A 21473-nucleotide genomic window follows, 5' to 3' on the forward strand; every position below is an offset into this window, starting at 1 on the left:
TCACTAGGTCAGGAGATGGAGACCATCCTGGCTAACAAGGTGAAACCCCGTTTCTACTAAAAATACTAAAAGTTAGCTGGGCGTGGTGGCACGCGCCTGTAGTCCCAGCTACTCGGGAAGCTGAGGCAGGAGAATTGCTTGAACCTGGGAGACGGAGGTTGCTGTGAGCCGAGATTGTGCCACTGCACTCCAACCTGGGCAACAGAGCGAGACCCCGCCTCAAAAAAAAAAAAAATGCTTAAGAGCCTGCTCTATGCCAGAGTGGTGGCTCTAGGTATGCATTGGTGAATAAAGTGTTGCCTAATTTCTTTTTTCTTTTCTTTCTTTTTTTTTTTTTTTTGAGACAGAGTCTTGCCCTGTTGCCCAAGCTGGAGTGCAGTGGCATGATCTCAGCTCACTGCAACCTCCACCTCCCGGGTTCAAGCGATTCTCCTGCCTCAGCCTCCCAAGTAGCTGGGATTACAGGCGCCCACCACTACAGCCAACTTATTGTTTTTGTATTTTTAGTAGAGACAGGGTTTCACCATGTTAGTCAGACTGGTCTCGAACTCCTGACCTCAGGTGATCTGCCCGCCTGGGCCTCCCAGAGTGCTGGGATTACAGGACAGGCATGAGCCACCGCGCCTGGCCAAAGTATTGCCTGCTTTCAACAGTGTTGCCTGCTTTTTTCTAGTCTTTAAGGGAGACAGATAATAAATGATAGCCATAATTCTGTGAGAAAGCCATAATCACATATGTATTGTTAAAAACAACAGTAAATGTCAGAAAACAGAAGCACCCCATAATCCTAGAATGGAAGAGAAGGGGAGAGTGAAAGGTTTTATTAACTTGAGTCTTAGGGGCCCCCATTTCTTGTCAGATAAAGGATTTGGAAGGCCTATTCTTGGCTTATGGAAAAGGAGAGTGTTCCAGCATACGTTCCTTGAACTCAAACCTATCATTGCTTGATAACATTAGAGGAAAATTTGAGAAAGGGAAACTTTGTTGACAACTTGTTTTAAGTCTAAAGATGGAGCAGTTTATTTGAAGCATAGAAAGAATTGACCTGGGAGGCAGGAAATAACAAAAGCCGGTTTGTAGTTTCTGTTTAAGCCAGGTCTCAACAATGTAAATTACTTTGAGCAGCCTTTAAATGCCAGGCATACCCATACCTAAATGTAAACACTAGGTATGGTATGAGGTAAAACATAGTGTCATTTGTTTGCCATTAATTCCACATAGCCTTTGCAATCAGTTCTGGATTTGCATCTGGATTTGACTCTGCATATAACTGTGTGCCCTGTCTGATACTTGGTTCCCTTATCCGTAAAATGAGATTATCACAGGGAAGAAGTATAGTTGATGATTCTGGATATGGACTCCAGTCTGGTGCAAACTGCCTGAATTCAGATCTCAACTCTTCAACTTAATTAGCTTAGCTTGAAATAATTGGGCAAGTTGCTTAACCTCTTTTTGTCCCATTTCCACATACGTAAAATGGGGATAATAATAATATGTTTTAGGATTACTGTGAAAATTAAATGAGTTAATATATAAAAAGCATTTAAAATGGCATATAGTAAGCAAAATGTAGTTTAAAAATATGACATAGCTGGGTTGTTATGAGGATAAATAATACGTTTATTTTTTTAAAAAAAGAAATCATATATTGCTTGACACAGTATGGGTATTTCTTAAATACCAGAAACCGTGTAGTAGGTACTTTATATCATTTAATCTTCATATAAACTGTTAAGAAACCATAATCTGTCTAGTTGACTGCACCTAGAGCAGTTTCTGATATTTCAAGTTGAATGAATATTATCCCATTTCATGATTAATAAATTGAGGCCCAAGAGTACTCCAAAATCTCCACTAAAACATGACATCACTTTGAGGAGATAGTACCAGCAATGTCATGCACATCATCACATCACTTTTCTCAGTTTAGAGCATAAAACATTGTTCCTTTTTGTTTTTGGAGACAGTCTCGCTCTGTTGCCCAGACTAGGGTGCCAGTGGCACAACAGCAACATCCACCTCCCGGGTTCACGTGATTCTCATGCAGCCACCTGAGTAGCTGGGATTACAGGCATGCTACTACCACGCCCAGCTAATTTTTGTATTTTTAGTAGAGACGGGGTTTCACCATGTTGGCCAGGCTGGTCTTGATCGAACTCCTGGCCTCAAATGATCTGCTCGCCTCAGCCTCCCTGAGTGCTGGGATTACAGGTGTGAGCCACTGTGCCCGGCCCATTGTTCCTTTTTCAGTGCATTTTTTCATATTCAAAGTTGTATAAGGAAGAAATTTGACAATCTAACAAGTTTTACTAAATGGAAGATCAATTACAGGAATGAATATAATATATATTGGCTCCACTGTCACTCACTCACTTTATTTGCTGTTTGATGATCCAGATTTGGTGTCTCTAAATTTCATTTATCTAGGATATTTTAGTCTCTTAGAGTATTTATTGTAAGAGAAAAAGGCCATTTCTTTGGTTAGTAAATGAAGTTAAAGGCACTACTAGAAAATACCTATATCAAATATTATAGCTTGCTTCAGTAACTGTAAATTAGTTGAATGTTAACCTGGTTCTCATAGGTATTTACAAACAGATTAGTTTATAAAAACCAATTTACTATTAAAAAATCTACATTAGGATAATTATTTTTGAAACCCTGAAGTCAACTGTAATATGTATGTTATATAATACATTTGCCTGATGTAGCAAATTTCTAACTTGGCATTATCATGCCTCCTTCTTTGCGTCTTTAATACAACCATTAATCTCAGTACAAGGCTTTACTAAGGATAAATTGCTGCGTAACCCACTTCAACCTCTTTTGTTCAACCAGGAAGCCAGACGTGTTAAATAGCTTTTTAAAAAATATGTTATTTCTTTTTTGAAATTTTAGGATTTTAAAAATTGAAGTGGTAAAATAAGAGACTTTATTTTGTCTGTTAAAATTACTTGACAGAAGTTTGCTTTGGAATAGAGCTTCTGTATCTTTAAAAAATACACAGTGAGTCACCCCCTGCTCTTTTGGTAGATTCCTGGCTAGTGAACAGCTAAGCTGCTTTAGGCATGTAATAGAACATTCCATTTCCTGTTCCCTTGCTGACACAGAGGAGTGTTCCTGCTGGCAATGATCTAATCATAGTGCAGTAAGAAACATGGCAGTTTGATAAAACATGGTGGAGACAGCGGCTGAAATGGAAGCATATGTTCTAGAAGACATTCTTGAGGTAGGGCTAGGTTTGTAAGTGAAATGAAAGTTGAAATCTGAACAAAGAAATCTTATCTGCCGGAATTATTTTACAGATGAATAGATTAGAGGAGAGAGCAAAGAGAAGCAGAGCATAAAAGCAAGACATGGTCAGACCTATTCCGTGTGAGAATGTTTCAGACTGGTTCACATGATTACTATAGACGTCTATAATTATTTTGTTTAAACTTCATGTTTCACAAATTGTAGATATATGTTTGTTAGGGAAAAAGGGGAGACTCAGACTTAATAAAAAGCCTTGTGCTGGTGGTGACCTTTAGATTAACTCATTAGAAGGTGGGGTCTGCAAAGCAGCTTTGAGTAAGGTTTAGTATCATATGTCTTAGAATTCATTTACATATCTAAGCCTAAAGCTTTGCTGCAGTTAACTATTAAAAACAGTTGGTTATTTTAGCTTTAAACTAAGCATGTTTATATCAATCTGATTGCTTAATTTAGCTGGTATACTCTGGTCCTAGATTTTTCATGTGACTTTGATTATTATAAAACAAATTATTAAATTAAAAATATTAAAACCCTGAAATTTAGGGCACTGATGCTAGAGAGCCATCAATAAAAAATTACTATAATTTGAATCATGAACATTTTAAATTATATTTTCTCTTTTCTGGTTGTAAAAATTTTATAAGATCCTATTTGAGTATAAATCAGTCCAAGGAAATACATGTCAAAGTGAAACTATAATTGCTTTTGGCATTGAATGTAGTATACTATCAGAAATTTGTATTTATAGGTATAGGTATTTAAATCTCATATTCTTACCTGTGGGATTGTGTAGGGTTTTTCTTTTTTTTCCTCATTAAATAAAACCTGGGTAATTCAGATAAAGAGGCTTTATGGTGGTGAGTGGTATTCCTAATACTTAGACTGTTGAGATAATTTATTAACTATTTCACATCTTCAGGAAGATTATTTTACTGTGGGGAGAGGGCTTGGGAGAAGAAGCTGCAAAGGGAAGCTAGGCGGGGTTAGCAGGAGAAAAAAGCCTATGCGCATTATAAAGTGCTGCATGATCAATGAGTATTTTCTGGAGTCCCTCAGTGTGTGCTTGGAGCTGACATTGCAGCAAGTCTCATGGTTGTTCTGCAGAATGAAAACTGATTCCATTTATTACCTACCTCCTTGCAGACACCTGCCAATGTGCTCTTTTCCCCTTTCCTAAAAGCTGTTGTCTAAGTTGAATTGTGGTTAATTTTTATTCTTTTCTCTTTTATTTTTTACTTTGTTTCTATTAGTGAGTTTCCTTAAAAATGTGTGGTAAAATTATCTACTTAGAAATAGTAGTATAAACTTTCATCAAAGGAGTTTAGTAATTACAAGTGGCCACATGACTTTTTAGTGGTTCAGTTTAAATAAGCCTAATTAGATTACAGAGTTCTAGTGTTACATTTTAATTTGCTTTTAAAATTTTTTGGTTTGGATTTTAAAGAAGTGTGCTTTGGAGATTTTGATAAATCTATTTGACAATTTTTCTTAGCCATTTAAAACTTCAGCATATAACAGATTTTAGAAGTCTTATTTATGTTCTGAGGAAATCCTACTTGAGCACTGTTTTGTGCTTTATGCATAGATTTTTTTAATGCTACCTGAACAACTGGCTTTTTATTATCTCAATTGTTTAATACCATGTTAAGATTTCATGTTACCTTATTTATTCAATGTTGCTAGTTATTAAAACAACCTCTGCAATTTTAGTTTTCCTAATTTTCAATTTATCTTAATTTAGTTTCTATGTACCTGTTGCATCCTATCATACTAAATAAGTAGTTTTTTCTCTTTATTTAAAATATCATTTGACTTAAATATTTGTCAATATTGGTAACATTTTCTAAGTAGTAATAAAAGAGCCTTATCCAAAGTTATAAGTACTCATAATGACACAGTGCTAAAAATAGAGTGCAAAGAATAAATTTGCTAACTTTGCAGATAAATGTACCATTTTCTAAAGCACCTCATATTGCAAGTAAACAGATATTTATTACATAATGAGGTTTCCAGAAAAATATATTCACTAGCCCTCTACCCCCCACAGGGATAACTCCTTGAATAAATGTCCAGTAATAGATAATGAAGTTCATCTGTATACCGCAGTGACAGTTTTATTATTGTACTTAATATTGAGCTACTTGAAGTTCATTACCGTAATTTTCACCTTTGTGATTTTATTTATTGAACATACGGAATTTTATGTAGATTATGCTTATTTACATTGAATAAATATTAGACTCTTTTTTTCCTGTCTTTGTAACTTGATCTTTTGAATCATAAACTTTTTAAAGGTACTCTTATTGAATATTAGTTAAAAAAAGTCAATATCGTTAGTGAACATAACACAAATGATTTCTCATAATACTATGGCTTACCTTTTAAACTGTGATTACTGATTATATATGCCCACATATATTTAAGTTGACTATTTAGACCTTTAAAATCTTAAGTAAAATACTCTCTAAAATGTATAATAAAATTAGAAAAGGTGGATTTCAACTTACATCATTGCTTTTCAACAGTCCAAGGTAAGGGATTAAATAGAGTGTCTTGGCTATTTCATTTATTCAAATAATCCAGGCAGTAATTTTCTTCTCCAAACCAAAGGCATCAAAGTATTTCCGTTCCTTCTGCCTACTTTCTGTAAAAGGAACTAATACTCAGGAAAGTAGCCATATACAGATGGCAGAAAAAGGGCTGACAGCTCATATAAATACCTCTTTTCTTGTTCTGTTTATGTTTTCCTGAGACATGATTATAATTTTAGAATTTTGATGACCTTCCTGTAAAATTATGTGTAACAATAGATTGTACTACTTAGAATGATCAATAAGAGGAAAAATGTCTTCCAATTTTATATCCCAAATTTACATGGCCAAGGGCTGTGTATATAAACCTGTGGTTTATATGTTGGCTTTTTTATATGAAAACATGAAACAACTGAGAGATCATTTCAGAAACTTGGTTACTGTATATTTAGTGTTATTATTTATAATTGAGCCAGTTTTAGGAGTCTTAGTAATAAGAAATCTTCACAGATATTTCCATCCTTTAATTTTGATTAAGTTCAGATTACTTTGTTCTGGGTATAGTATTTGATATATTTTTGCTTTAAGAAAGTAGGAATTTTTATGAAAATAAAAATGTTTATATTGTTAAGTGTAATAATAACTCTCATACCCGTTCTTATTCTTTTGTCATCTAAAGCCAGGATGTCCAGCTTCATCTGTACTTGATGTTATAGGTTGTGGTATATAAAATAAAAGTGCCAACTCTCTATGGTTCTGTCTATGGACAGTGGGTTGAGGATTTGACTGAACCCTTTAGGTTGGAACTGAATTAAGGTTCAGATTTAAGCAAAGTAAGTAGGTTTATTATGGAACCTTTTCTTGCTCTGTATTTATCTTAGCTGTTTTTGTTTTTTAAATAAAATTGAAAGAGTCTCAAGGAAGGCATCATTTCCTTTTGATTGCCAAGATTGTGGACTAATGGTAAATAGTGAATTCTAGGTCAAACAAGGGAAATCCACTTGCTATTTACCATAAAAATTATTTTTGGTAATGATATCAAATCTCCATGTGGTAGACTTTTTTGACAGATACATGTTATATTTCTTTTTATTCTGTAAGACACATTGTCATATGTAATGCACATCATTTCTATACTATACCAGTAAGTCTTTCATAGATTTCTAAAGTAACCATGGTGACATTTTTCACTAGGAAAAGTTGTAGTAACTCTTAGAACCTAAATTGGTCTAGTGACTGAAAAGTTTAGATAAATATGTAAATCATTAAGAGTTGATAAAAGTAATATTTTCCATTCATCAAGAAGTTTTGGAATCAAGTTGAGAAATGTTGGACAGATATGGGTTTGGTTTGTTTGTTTGAGACGGAATCTTGCTGTGTTGCCAGGCTGGAGTGCAGTGGCTCTATCTCGGCTCACTGCAACCTCCGCCTCCTGGGTTCAAGTGATTCTCCTGCCTCAGCCTCCCGAGTAGCTGGGATTACAGGTGCATGCCACCACACCCAGCTAATTTTTGTATTGTTAGTAGAGACGGGGTTTCACTATGTTGGCCAGGATGGTCTCAATCTCTTGACCTCGTGATCCGCATGCCTCAGCCTCTCAAAGTGTGGGATTACAGGCATGAGTCACTGCATTTATTGAGTACCTTCAGTGTGAGGCACTTGAAATTCAATGAGGTTAGTCCAGCTAATTTTGTCTCACAGAGGTGGAAGTGCAGAAGTAGAAGAAGATGAAGAAGAAATGTCTGCCATTGGTATCTTTTTTTTTTTTTTTTTTTTTTTGAGACAGAGTCTCACTCTGTCACCCAGGCTAGAGTGCAGTGGCATGACCTTGGCTCACTGCAACCTCCCCCTCAGGGGTTGAAGCGATTCTCTTGTCTCAGCCTCTGGAGTAGCTGGGATTACAGGCATGCGCCACCATGCCTGGCAATTTTTTGTGTTTTTAGTAGAGATGGGGTTTCTCCATGTTGGCCAGGCTGGTCACTAACTCCTGATCTCAGGTGATCTGCCTGCCTCGGCCTCCCAAAGTGCTCAGTAATGGCTTGAGCCACTGCAGCCGGCCTCTGCCATTGGTATCTTAAACAGTCTTGAATTTAGGATGCATAGATACATATTTTAATACTAGTATTTTACTTCATTGATTCCATTTGAATAGTTTGAAACTCATGTTTTCAGCAGTGGACTTAAAAAGCAGATATCCCTTATGCATTCTTAATTTTTCAGTAAGCAGATATTTTTCTTTATCTGGACACCTTTAGGTTGTCACTTTTATGCAAATCATTTTGTTATATGTATTTATGAATGTGGTGCTGACAAGAACACCCACTGGTTCTCATTTTTACCTATAAACCAGCATATGCGTGTGTATACACATACCTACAATACATATATTCACATTTATACTTACATATACTCCACACACACACAAACATACACACACATACTCATACACTCATGTTCTGCTGTAGGTGGAATATTTCTTATCTAAAATGTTTGGGACCAGAAGTGTTTGGATTTTGGATTTTTTCAGGTTTTGGAATATTTGCGTATACGTAAAGATAACTTGGGGATGGGACCCACATGAGATTTACTTATGTTTTATGTATACCTTATACACATAGTCCGAATGTAGTTTTATGCAATTTTTTTTAGTAGTTTCGTGCATGAAAACAAAGTTTTGACTGATCTGTCACACGAGGTCAAATGCAGAAGTTTTCACTTGCGGCATTATGTCAGTGCTCAAAAAATTACTGATCTTTGGCTAGGTGCAGTGAGTGGCTCGTGCCTGTAATCACAGCAATTCGGGAGGCTGAAGCAAGAGGATCGCTTGAGCCCAGGAGTTCAAGACCAGCCTAAGCAACATAGTGAGACCCTATGTCTACAAAAAAGTAAAAATTAAAAAAAAAAAGTTTTGGATTTTGGAGCATTTCAGATTTTGAATTTTCAGATTAGGGATGATCAACCTGTGTATTTTGCAGTGAGGATACTCTTATTTGAAAGTCCAATTTTTCATGTAAGGGTGGGGTTGATGTTATAACATTGCTTTCATATGCCAATTTTGGGAGAATTAATGGGGAAGTAGTATAAGATACACTTATGTTAGTTAATCCCTATAAAGAAGAATGATATTTTAGTGGAATATGGAGGCTCCAAATAGCTTGTGGAAAGGTAGGATAACTAGAAGTATGTGAATCAATGTATTACTCTTATATGAAAGTAAAGGCACGGTTGTCCAATGAACCACTAGTTTCCCACTGATCCATCATAGTCTGGTAATTAGTGCATGTTATGGAGCATGAATTAGAAAAGGTCTACATCATATATTATCCATTTATAGAGGCAACAACATTGGCCCTTTACTGGTTCTGAATTGTGAGAGGCCTTTGTTTTGACACTTGATAACAGCTCATTCTGATATGAAGTCACTTGATCACTACAAAGTTGGTGAGCAGCACAGTCTTGTTAACCATTGGTTTGGTTTAGTATATATCTTCCAAATTTGCCAAACCAATGGCTTTTCACAAGGTGTTTATAATTGTTAAATGCCTATGAGGTGATAACTTTCATGTGTGGTTGGATTAATACTGGCCATTAATAATTTAGTCTTGCATGGAATCAGAACTCTAACTAGTTGGATATGTGTTGTAAGTAGGATAGCACATAGTTTTATGGTGGCAACAGTAATTGGCACATTAGCTACCCTTTATTGAGTATTTAAATTATATATAGAGAGGGAGTGTGCCAGGTACTACACAAGCATTGTTTTATTTAATCTTCTGAATGATTCTGTGAGGAGGTAGGTACCCACTTCATAAGCAGCTTATAAGGAATAAATGAAGTAATCTGCATAAACATTTAGCACAGCATTTAGTTACATAGTTAACTCTTAACTGTTAACCCTTTTTTAACCCTCATCTTCTATCCTTATGCTGTCACCCCCGCCATTTGACAGGAAAATTTGAACGTCAGGGATTATTAGAGCAATAGTTTTAAATTCTTTTGGTCTTAGGTCTCTTTTTCACTGTTAAAAATTATTGAGAACTCAAAAGTTTTTTGTTTCTGAGAGTTATATCTATCACTATTTACTATATTAGAAATTATAGTTTAAAGAAAATTAAAATTAAAGTTGAAAGAAAAATTTAAAAACATTTACATATTTATTCATTTAAAAAAAAGATAAACCATTGCATGTTAACATGCTTTTATAAAAAAATAATTATTTTCCAAAAGAAAAAACTTGTGAGAGTGGCATTGTTTTACATTTTTATAAATATCTTTAACATCTGACTTAATGGAAGATAACTAGACTCTCATATCTTCTTTATTAATTTAATTTAACTTTTATTTTAGAGTTGAGGTCTCATTACGTTGCCCAGGCTGGAGTGCAGTGGCTGTTCACAGGTACAGTCATAATGCACTTTAGCCTTGAACTCCTGGGCTGAGCAGTCATTCTGCCTCAGCCTCCTGAGTAGCTGAGACTACAGGTGCCAGCCACCATGCCCATCATATCTGCTGTCATATTCAGTCTATTGTGATACATTATTTGGTCGAAGTCTCTAAAGAAATTTAGTGTCACATTGATAGGAGGATAAAAAAACAAAAAGTATTTTCATAGCCCTTTCAGATAATTGTGGATAATCTTCTTTAAAACCATTCCTAAACTCCACAAGTGGTAGTTTCTTAAAGGTTAGTTGCAGTGTGGAATCTGAAACAATTACCGGTGAACTTTCTGAACTTTGTTAGATTAAAACTCACTGGCTTATTGTGCACTTTGAATTTATCAAAACCATGTAGGATTTTTATAATATTGGTCATAGTAAAATACTGGTTTCTTTTATTCTACAATATTTTTAAAAATCACATTTTCAGCCAGGCGCAGTGGCCCACACCTATAATCCCAGCACTTTGGGAGGCTGAGATGGGTGGATCACAAGGTCAAGAGATCAAAACCATCCTGGCCAACATGGTGAAACCCTGTCTCTACTAAAAATACAAAAATTAGCTGGGTGTAGTGGCATGCGCCTGTAGTCCCAGCTACTCGGCAGGCTGAGGCAGGAGAATCACTTGAACCCGCGAGGCGGAGGTTGCAGTGAGCCGAGATAGCACCACTGAACTCAAGCCTGGTGACAGAGCAAGACTCCATCTCAAAAAAAAAAAAAATCACATTTTCTAACAGCATCAGTGTTCTCAGAAAAGTCAAAAACTGGGAAGCTGTCACGTGTCAGATATAAGATCTCCAAAATTCTAATTTTGCTTGAAAGTTTGAATTTTATTATTGATGACAAATCATTTGAATTGTTTTTCTTGAAATGACAGGCTCATATCATTCGTTCTTGAGAAAATGTCTGCCAAATTAGTGAATAATTATAGTATGTCTTAAGAAAAGATGGTATTCTATGAAAAAAAGTTGGCTACCATTTGCAGTTTGCACAAGTGTTTTTCTTGAGACAGCTACCGTACTTTGGGTATGTAATAGAAGTGCTTTCTGTTTTGTCACACAGAATATTAAAGTAATATATTCAAGACTGAAAAAATTTCTTTTTCTTTTCTTTCTTGCTTTTTTTTTTTTTTTTTAAATAGAGACGAAGTCTCACTCTGTTGGCCAGGTTGGTCTTGAACTCCTGGCTTCAAGCAGTCCTGTTTTAGGAGTCTCAGCCTCCTAAAGCGCTAGCATTACAGGCGTGAGCGACTGCACCTGGCCTAAGATTGAAAATGTTTAAGAATGATATTTTCTACTGCTTCATGAAGGAAACTGGGTTTTTCTTTTTCTCTCTTTTTTTTTTAATACAAAATTGTGAGTGCATGTAGAGAAGAATATGATAACTACTAACTAGTACAGATTGGTATCATGGCCTTGATCGATATTAAGAAACTAGCAGGTTTACCCACCATTGCTTTTGTGTCATCAGTGCAAGTGTCAACACAGTGCAACAGGCAAATAACCATCTTAGTTGTTTAAAAATAATTTTGACCTCACAGACCCTCTAAGAGTCTTGGAGATTCTCATAGATCCCATGGACCACACTTGCACAACTGCTATTTTACAGTATATTGCCCAGTTTACAAGTTTACACTCATTAAGGGAGTAAAAGTAAGATTTAGACAAGTCTGCTTGATTCAAATGTATTCTTTACTATTTTATAAAATTTATTAATTAATCACATAGTACCAACTTCTCCAGTCTCTTTGACACACCCTGTAGGTCACTCTATCCTTTAACTACAATATAGCAATTTTAAAGAGCCGGAGAAAAACCTTGTGTGGAAATCTGTGTGGGAATTTGAATATTGCTTTAAAATTATCAGTCCAAGATTAGTCATTCAGAATTTCAGAAAGTCAGGAGTTTGAGGATTCCTGAAGGAAGTAGTGAGTGCAAAGAGAAGCTATTAATAGAAATAAGTAGAAAAATATTTTGCTTGTGGAGTAATATTAAGTGGTAAGTGAAACAGATATATGAAATATTTGTCAAATTTGAGTATTTTTTTTGAAGGCTATAAAGTGTCTTTCCTATCCTTCCCTTCTTTCACAGGTATCACTTTGGTTTTCATCTGGTCAAGAGAAGTTCTTTCTCTTATTTTATATAGTCTATGAAAATGAAAAATAAAATTCAGATAATGTAGATCTTCCTCTATTTAAAAACTAAGGTTTTTCAAATTTCTTCATATAGAGGTAAAATTGAGTCATTTAAGATTTACTTCTCACCTTCTTTTGTTTATATAAATATCAATGTTTATATATACCATATTTTTGCAAAAATTTATTTTTGATATTAGCTTTGGAACAAATAATGTTTTCACTGGGAAAGAGAAAGGTCAGTAACATCTGTACATCTCTGTCTTTCTCATTCTCAAATTCCATATCTTCCCACCACCATAAAATTTTGAGGAACTGTTTGAGGTGAGAAATACAGTGTTAGGTTCAGTGTTAAAAGTGTTTTTGGTGTTCTGTGCTGTCTGGATTCTTTGCTGTCCTGAGCTTTTGTCATTTAACCTCTTTCTCTCAGTTTTGGTAATACTGCCTACTTAATCATGATTTCTTTTTCTTGCTGCAGGTTGTCCAGATATTTATCCTGAACTCAGTGTTTGAATATTGCTGCCAGCCTAACTCTTTGATTTCACACAGACCTTCTCACTTCTTGACCTTACTCATCTAACTAGTGTTTATCCTTACCTGGTTCTAACCTTGAATCTGTCCTGTTGCCACTTGCCTAGTCCTTGTCATATGTTCAGCATTTGTAATTTATGCACTGTCATCATAAGACCAACATATATTTGTGTGACATGCTTAAGTTTGAGAAACTAAACCTCAATTTGGCTTTGAATTATATATTATTTGACTTGATTCTATCCACTCAGCTTCTAAATTCTTATGTTTCTTTTTTTTTTTTTTTTTTTCCCTGAAACGGAGTCTTGCTTTGTCTCCCAAGCTGGAGTGCAGTGGTGCGATCTTGGCTCACTGCAACCTCCACCTCCCAGGTTCAAGCAATTCTCCTGTCTCCGCCTCCCGAGTAGCTGGAATTACAGGCACACACCACCACTCTGCGCTAATTTTTTTTTTTTTTTTGTATTTTTTTAGTAGAGACGGGGTTTCACAATGTTGACCAGGCTGGTCTCAAACTCCTGACCTTAGGTGATCCCCGTGCCTTGGCCTCCCAAAGTGCCGGTATTACAGGCGTGAGCCACTGTGCTGGCCTAAATTCTTATATTTCACAAAGAAATAACTAGTTAAGATTTTCCAAAAACATGTGGGTTTAAATGTTCACACATATCAGAAAGTTTTCGTTTTTAAGATTTTGTATCACAGCTGCACAAGTACTTTTTTTTTTTAAATATCTTTCTCAGTTTCTCTGTTCTATTATTTTTTAGTTTTCTCCATGAAATAAAGTCAAGGGAGATAGCTCTAGATAGAAATATGCTCTCTTCGGAAAACTTTCATTAGACAACCAGAATGTTAAGATTAAGCCCTACATATATCATTTAAAAAATAATCTTGGCAGGTGGATCGTTTCGTAAATGTTTTGTGAATTATGGAAGAATATATCTTTTATAAAGTGTTAGGTAAATGGAAATGCTGAATTATGTTGACAGTGATTTTAAGTATTTCTAGACATTTAATGGGTTTCCTTTTTCATTGTCTTGAGCTTTTAGTGTTATAGTCTGATTTTCTGTGAATAGCTTTGTTGTTGGTATCTTCAATGACTCAACATTGTACTTAGAATATAGTAAATGGTGGTTTTTCATTTTGAGTTATTCTTGTACAGTGAAAGAATTGCCACCCTCTTTCCCTCTGCCCAACCCACACCTTGGGAGTGTGTTTAGACTCTCCTTGGCTTTGGTTAGGTGTATATATTGTATAAAGAAGAACTAAAAGTAATTCATATTAACTCAGATCAATCCAGGTGATCAGTAGGTTGGGATTTTAAGGATGATAAGCTTTGTACATCATTTGAAATACTATACATTTTTCTTTATTCCTGTGTTTTTTAATCTCTAAAATTTAGTTGTACCATATAGTTTCTCTTAAGACCCCTTCTGCTTATGGAAGTTTACAATTAGATTTTTTTTTTTTTTTTTTTTTTTTGAGGCAGAGTTTTGCTCTTGTTGCCTAGGTTGGAGTACAATGGCACCATCTCGGCTCACTGCGACCTCTGCCTCCCGGGTTCAAGTGATTCTCCTGCCTCAGCCTCCCACGTAGCTGGGATTACAGGCACCTGCCACCACGCCCAGCTAATTTTTGTATTTTTAGTAGAGATGGGGTTTCACCATGTTGGCCAGACTAGTCTCGAACTCCTGACCTCAGGTGATCCACCTGCCTCGGCCTCCCAAACTGCTGAGATTATAGGCATGAGCCACCACACCCGGCCTACAATTAGATTTCTTAAGGTAGTGGCTCCAATAACTACTAAACAAAAAGTTTGAGATGATAATGTGTATCTCCTATATATGTCAAAGCCTTTGTAACCTGTTTTACTGTGTTATTTTACATTTAAGAATCAAACTAAAGCTCAGTTTGGCTTTGAACTATATATTATATGACTTCATTCTATCCACTCAACTTTATCTTTACAACACTTAATCTCAACCGTTTGCCTTTACATTGTATCCTAATACCCTGTTATTGCCCATGTTGTCTACCTGCTACCCTCTTTATCTTCATTATTCAGAGCTCCACCTAGATCCTACCTCTTCTCTAGGGTTTTCCCACCCTAGTCTTCTTTTCACATTCTTTAGCTCCTACTATTTTCTGCTCTGTAAAAGTAATGTGAGACCATATACATTTAAAATATTTTATGGTCTGTATTATGTGCTTGACTATATGGTTAATTTTTAGCGACCCTGACTCTTTAAGTTAAAAAAAAAGTCATCTATGTATTTAGGTAAAAGACATTTCATCCCCCAAAATGATTTGAAGTAGTTTAGAGTATATACTCTAAAAAAATAAAAATACAAAGGTAAAATTAGTAAATTAAGACCAAAGGAAAATGGATTATACAGAAAAATGTATGTAATATACAGTTATTAAACTTAGATTCAGTTAACTAGCAACCAGAGCCAAATTTGGAAACTTGATGAATTTTGAGATTTGCATAGTCCATAGCTTCATAGGTATACTAGATGATTTGGAGGACTCATATTTTCTGAAATTGAGATCTGAGAAAAAATTTCTTTTGGGCCCTCATAATGGAGATACTCCAGGTAGTAGATAACTTTTTCAGCATTTCTAAAATATACCCTTCACATTGTTTATACAGAGTATAAACTAAAGTTTTGCTAATAAAATGCAATTTGGTTGAAAACAATAATGTAGTGTAAGTACTAGGTTTTCTGATGGTCTTGTTTGTTTCAACAATAAAATTTAGAACATCTAGGGCAAAGGTTCCAAACTTGTGGCTTCTTGGCCATATCAGACTTAGAACTGTGTTTTGTGTAGTTCATATAACATTGGCCCACACAGTGAGCATGACACATATACACACACACTCATTTATTTATATTTTCTTTAATTTCTCTCAGCACTGTTGTATAGTTTTCACTGTTCAGGTCTTATAAATATTTCATGAAATTTGTTCCTAGGTGTTTTAGGTTTTTGATATTATTGTAACTGCTAATTCTTTTTATTTTGCAATTGTTTGTTGTTCATATGTAGGAATACAGTGGATATTTGTGGGCTTAGTTAAATTCACTTAGTTCTACTAGGGTTTTTTTTTATTTGTTTGTTTTTTTGGTAGATCTTAGGATTTTCTATCTACTTGGATCATATGTACAAATAAAGTCAGTTTCTACCTTCATCTCCCATGGTTATGCCTTTTAATTCTCTTATTTTCAATATTCTACCTTATTGCCTTAAGTAGGGCCTCCATAAAATGTTAAATAGAACTGGTGACTATGGGCTTCTTTGCCTTGTTTCTGATTTTAGGGAGATAAGTATTCAGTCTTTCACCATTAAGTATTCTGTTACCTGTAGTTTTTTTCTTGATTCCTTTATCTGGTTGAGGATGTTCCCTTTTATTCCTAGTTTGCTAAGGATTTTTATCATCAAAGGGTATTGAATTTTGTCAGGTGCTTTAATCTGCATCTTTTTAGGTGATCCTGTGATTTTCCACTGTTCTGTTATTGTATGAATTATATTAATTGACTTTTGCATTTTAAACCAACTTTGTATTCTTGGGATAAACTCCACTTGGTCACAATGTGTGACTCCTTTTGTATATGGCAGCATTTGACTTACTAATATATTGTTAAGGATTTTAAGGCATAGTGCTCTTTATTTTTCTTGTAATATATTTGATCTTTTTTGCGTAAGGGAAATGCAAGCCTCGTAAAAAAAATTGGGAGTATATCCTTCTTTTCTGTTTTCCGAAAGTTTGGGTCGATTGCATTGACCAGTGAAGCTATCTGCACCTAGGGTTTTGTTTTTGGGAATGTTTTCAATTAAACATTGAATTTCTTTAGTAGATATAGGGCTGTTTAGATTTTTTTCTGTCAGATTTGATAAATTGTGATTTGCAAGGACTTTGTCAATTTCAGTCTGTGGTGTTGAATTAATTGACAGAGTTGTTCGTAATAGTCCTATACTGTTTAGATAATGACAGGATTTGTGATAGTGTTTCCTCTTTCACTGGCAATTCACATTTTCTCCTTTCAATAAATTTTCAGTTGATTTTCATTTTGTGTCACTGATTATTTTCTATTTTGTTTTTCTTTGTTTTGTTTTGTTTTTTGTTTTTGACCCAGAGTCTCGTTCTGTCACCCAGACTGGAGTGCAGTGGCACGATCTTGGCTCACTACAACCTCCACCTTCTGGGTTCAAATAATTCTCCTGCCTCAGCCTCCTGAGTAGCTGGGATTATAGGCACGCACCACCATGCCCAGCTAATTTTTGTATTTTTTAGTAGAGGGGGGGTTTCGCCATGTTGACCATGCTGGTCTCAAACTCCTGACCTTAGGTGATCTGCCCACCCCCGGAAGTGCTGGGATTGCAGGCATGAGCCACCGCGCCCAGCCTATTTTGTTCATTTTTTGTTTAATTGATTTCTGCTCTTATTTTTTCCCTTTTTTGAATTCAGTTTGTCCCTCTTTCTAGTTTTATGTGGAAGCTTAGGTTATTATTTGTAATCTTTCTTCTTTTCTACTACTAATATTAAACACTATAAATTTCCCTCTATGCACTGCATTAGCTGTATACTACAAATGTTGATATCTTGTATTTTTATTAGCATTTAGTTCTAAATGTTTTCTAATTTCCCCTGGATTTCTTTGACTCATTCTGCCTGTCTTAACTGGGGTTTCCTTGGAGGATTGATCTCTAATGCCTAAGGCTGTTAGTCACTCTATTCTCTCCTGTGCTTGTGTTGTATTATGGTACTATTTATATAACATTTTTGGGAGAACTGAGAAAGTAGTCACTCAAATTATTTTTGGCCATCCATGGTTCATATAAGGAACCCTTTTGGGGAAAGGCTATGTGGGTTATTTAAAAGTTGGTTATTTCATTTCTAAATATGTTGGCATATTATAGGCTTCCCATTTAATTATGTGTGGTCAGAGAATGTACTGTACTCTTAATTTTAGTTTTAAAAAATGTATTGAAGCTTGTTTTATGCCCCAAAATATGGTTTATTTTGTTGAATGAGTTTTTTATGGGCATTAGAAAAGAATATGTTCTCTGAAGTTGTTGTGTTGAATGTTCCATAAATGACCAATAAGTTAATAATGTTCAAGTTTTTTTTTTTTTTTTTTTTTTGAGACGGAGTCTCGCTGTGTCACCCAGGCTGGAGTGCAGTGGCCCGATCTCTGCTCACTGCAAGCTCCGCCTCCCGGGCTCACGCCATTCTCCTGCCTCAGCCTCCGGAGTAGCTGGGACTACAGGCGCCCACCACCACGCCTGGAGAATTTTTTTTGTATTTTTATTGGAAACGGGGTTTCACCGTGTTAGCCAGGATGGTCTCGATCTCCTGACCTCGTGATCCACCTGCCTCGGCCTCCCAAAGTGCTGGGATTACAGGCGTGAGCCACTGTGCCCGGCCTCAAGTTTTTTAAATATCCTTACTGATTTTTCTGTCTACTTGTTTTGCCAAATCTGAGAGAGGAATGTTGAAATCTCCAAAATATAATTGTAGAGAGTCCCATTCTTCCTTTCCGATTTGTCAGTTTTTGCTTTATGTATTTTGGAGCTTCCTCATGAGGTACATACACATTTAGAGTTACTATGTCTTCTTGCTGAATTAATCCTTTTATTGTTTCAAAATATTTCTCTTTGGCTTTGTTAATATTTGTTGTTTTGCTGAAGTGTACAGTATGTGAAATTGATAATAGCTCTACCAGCATTTCTATGATTAATGTTTGCATGGTATATCTTTCTCCATTCTTTTAACCTATCTCTGTCTTTATATTTAAAGTATGTTTCTTGTAGGCAGCATGTCGATAGCTCTTGCCTTTTTATACAGACTGTCAATATCTGCCCTTTAATTAGTATATTTAATCCATTTTCACTTAGTATAATTAGCAATATTTTATATTTCATTCCACCATCTTGCTAATTGTTTCCCACTTCTCCCATTCGTTATGGCTTCTTTTTTCCCTTTGTTCATGCCTTTTATTAGGTTGAGTTTTTTATTTGTTTTTCATATATCTTTAATCTGACTTTACTTTTATTTAAACTGACAAATATTGTATATATTTTTGGTGTACAACATGATATTTGAAATATGTATACGTTGTGAAATGGCTACATTGAGCTAATTAACATATGTATTACCTCATATACTTATGTTTATTTGTGGTGAGATCACTTAAAAATCTACTCTCTTGGCCGGGCACGGTGGCTCATGCCTGTAATCCTAGCACTTTGGGAGGCTGAGGTGGGTGGATCGCCTGAGGTCAGGAGTTCAAAATGAGCCTGGCCAACATGGCGAAACCCTGTCTCTACTAAAAATACAAAAATTAGCTAGGCTTGGTGGCAGGCTCCTGTAATCCCAGCTATTCGGGAGGCTGAGGCTGGAGAATCACTTGAACCCCGCGGGGTGGAGGTTGCAGTCAGCCGAGATCACGCCACTTCACTCCAGCCTGGGGGTAAGAGTGTAACTCTGTCTTGGGGGAAAAAAAAAATCTATTCTCTTAGCAATTTTCAAGTGTACAGTACATTGTTATTAACTCTAGTTACCATGCTGTAAATAGATCTCTTGAACTTCTTCTTCTTCTTAACTGAAAATTTCTGTCCTTTGACCAACATCTTTCTGGTCCACCCTCCTGACCCCTCACCTTCCCTCTCAATCCCTGGTAACCACCATTTTACTCACTGCTTCTATGAATTCAGCTTTTTTAGATTCTACATATAAGTGACATCATGCAGTGCTTGCATTTCTGTGCCTGGCTTGTTTCATTGAGCACAGTGTTCTCCAGGTTCCTCCATGTTGTTGCAAGAGACAAGATTTCTTTCTATCTTTCCCTCCCTCCCTGCCTGCCTCCCTTTCTCTATCTCTCTCTCTCTCTCTCTCTCTTGCTTTCTTTCTCTCTCTCTCTTTCTTTCTGTTCTATTGTGTATATAGGCCACATTTTTCTTATCCATTCATCCATTGATGGATACTCCGGTTTATTCCGTATCTTGGTGGTTGTGAACAATGGTGCAGTGAACATGGGTGGGAGTGCAGATATTCCTTCAGTATGACTGATTTCATTTTCTTTGAATATGTGTCCAGAAGTGGGATTGCTGGATCATATGGTAGTTCTATTTTCAATTTTTTGAGGAACCTCTGTACTGTTTTCCATAATGGCTATATTAATTTACCTTCCTACTAATAGTGTACAGGTGTTTCCTTTTCTCCACATCCTTACCAATCCTTGCTATCTTTTGTCTTTTTCTTCATAGCTGTTGAAACCCCTGAATGGTAGTGTCTCACCGTGGTTTTAATTTGCATTTCCCTGATTATTAGTGATGTTGAGCATTTTTTCCACATCCATTGGCCATGTGTATGTTTTCTTTGGAGAAATGTCTATTCAGGTCCTTAGCCCATTTTCTAAAAAAAATCAGGTTGTTTTCTTGCCACTAAGATTTTTATGTGTTTTTGGCATTAACCCCTAATCAGATATATGTTTAAAAATATTTTCTCCCATTTCATAGATTTATCTCCTCACTCTGTTGATTGTTTCCTCGGCTGTATAAAAGCTTGTTAGCTTGATGTAATCCCATTCATCTATTTTTACTTTTGTTATTTGAGCTTTTGGAGTCATATCCAAAAATTCATTGCCCAACCAGTGTCATGGAGCTTTTCCCCTGTATTTTCTTCTAGTAGTTTTGCAGTTTCAGTGCTTATGTTTAAGTCTTTAATCCATTGTGAGTTGAGTTTTGTATTTGTTGTGAGATAGGATGTAATTGCATTTTTTTGCATGTCAGTATCTAGTTCTCCCAGCACTACTTATTGAAATTACTGTTCTTTTCACATTGTGTTCTTGGCATCTTTGTCAAAAATCAATTGACCATAAAATGGGTAGATTGATTTCTGGGTTCTTTATTCTGTTCCATTGGTCTGTGTTTTTTTGCTAGTGTCATGCAGTTTTGGTTATTACTGCTTTGTTTTTCAAATTTTTTATTTTGCTAAAAAATTTTTTTTAGAAACGGTCTTACTCTGTCACCCAGGCTAGAGTGCAGTGGCATGACCATGGCTCACTGTAGCCTGGGCACAAGCGATCCTCTCACCTCAGCCTTCTGAGTAGCTGCAACTATAGGCTGTGTGCCACCACACTTGGCTAAATTTTAATTCTGTAAATTTTTTTCTTGTAGAGGTGGTGTCTTGCTTTCTTGCCCATGCTGGTCTTTAACTCCTAGCTTCAAGCTGTCCTCCCACCTTGACCTCCCAAAGTGCTGGGATTATAAGCATGAGCCACCCTGCCTGGGCTGCTTTGTAGTATATTTTGAAATCAGGTAGTGTGATGCATTCAGCTTTGTACTTTTTGCTGAAGATTGGTTTGGCCATTCTTTTGTGAGTATTTTTACTCACAAAAAAAGTCTTTTGTGAGTATTTTTAGTATTCCTTTTTGTCCCTTTTATTGGTGTATTACCTGTTTTTATTATTTTATTTGTGATTGTTGTAGTGCTTGTAATATATATGTGTTAGCTAATAATTGTTGTCACATATAATACCACTTCCCCAAAATATTAAGAACCTTACAACAGTATATTTCATTCCTTCTC

General features: G+C 35.7%; 1 protein-coding gene across 12 annotated transcripts in view; it reads left to right on the plus strand.

Annotated features, from left to right (window-relative positions):
• Positions 1 to 21473, plus strand: part of ANKRD17 (ankyrin repeat domain 17) — a 185443-nt gene that overhangs the window by 33370 nt on the left and 130600 nt on the right. For 2 of the 12 annotated variants that reach the window (XM_063809571.1, XM_054683014.2), the window contains exon 1: positions 3072 to 3229. The exons of 8 other annotated variants lie outside the window; for them this stretch is intronic. In XM_063809571.1, the coding sequence (XP_063665641.1) occupies positions 3176 to 3229 (54 nt within the window). In that variant the 5' untranslated portion in view covers positions 3072 to 3175. Of the gene's footprint in view, positions 1 to 3071; positions 3230 to 21473 lie in introns of those variants that run through there. 2 more of the 12 variants (XM_054683013.2, XM_054683017.2) reach the window with 1 other exon arrangement.

Source organism: Pan troglodytes, chromosome 3 (genome assembly GCF_028858775.2).
Source record: "Pan troglodytes isolate AG18354 chromosome 3, NHGRI_mPanTro3-v2.0_pri, whole genome shotgun sequence".
NCBI classification, from domain to species: Eukaryota; Metazoa; Chordata; class Mammalia; order Primates; family Hominidae; genus Pan; species Pan troglodytes.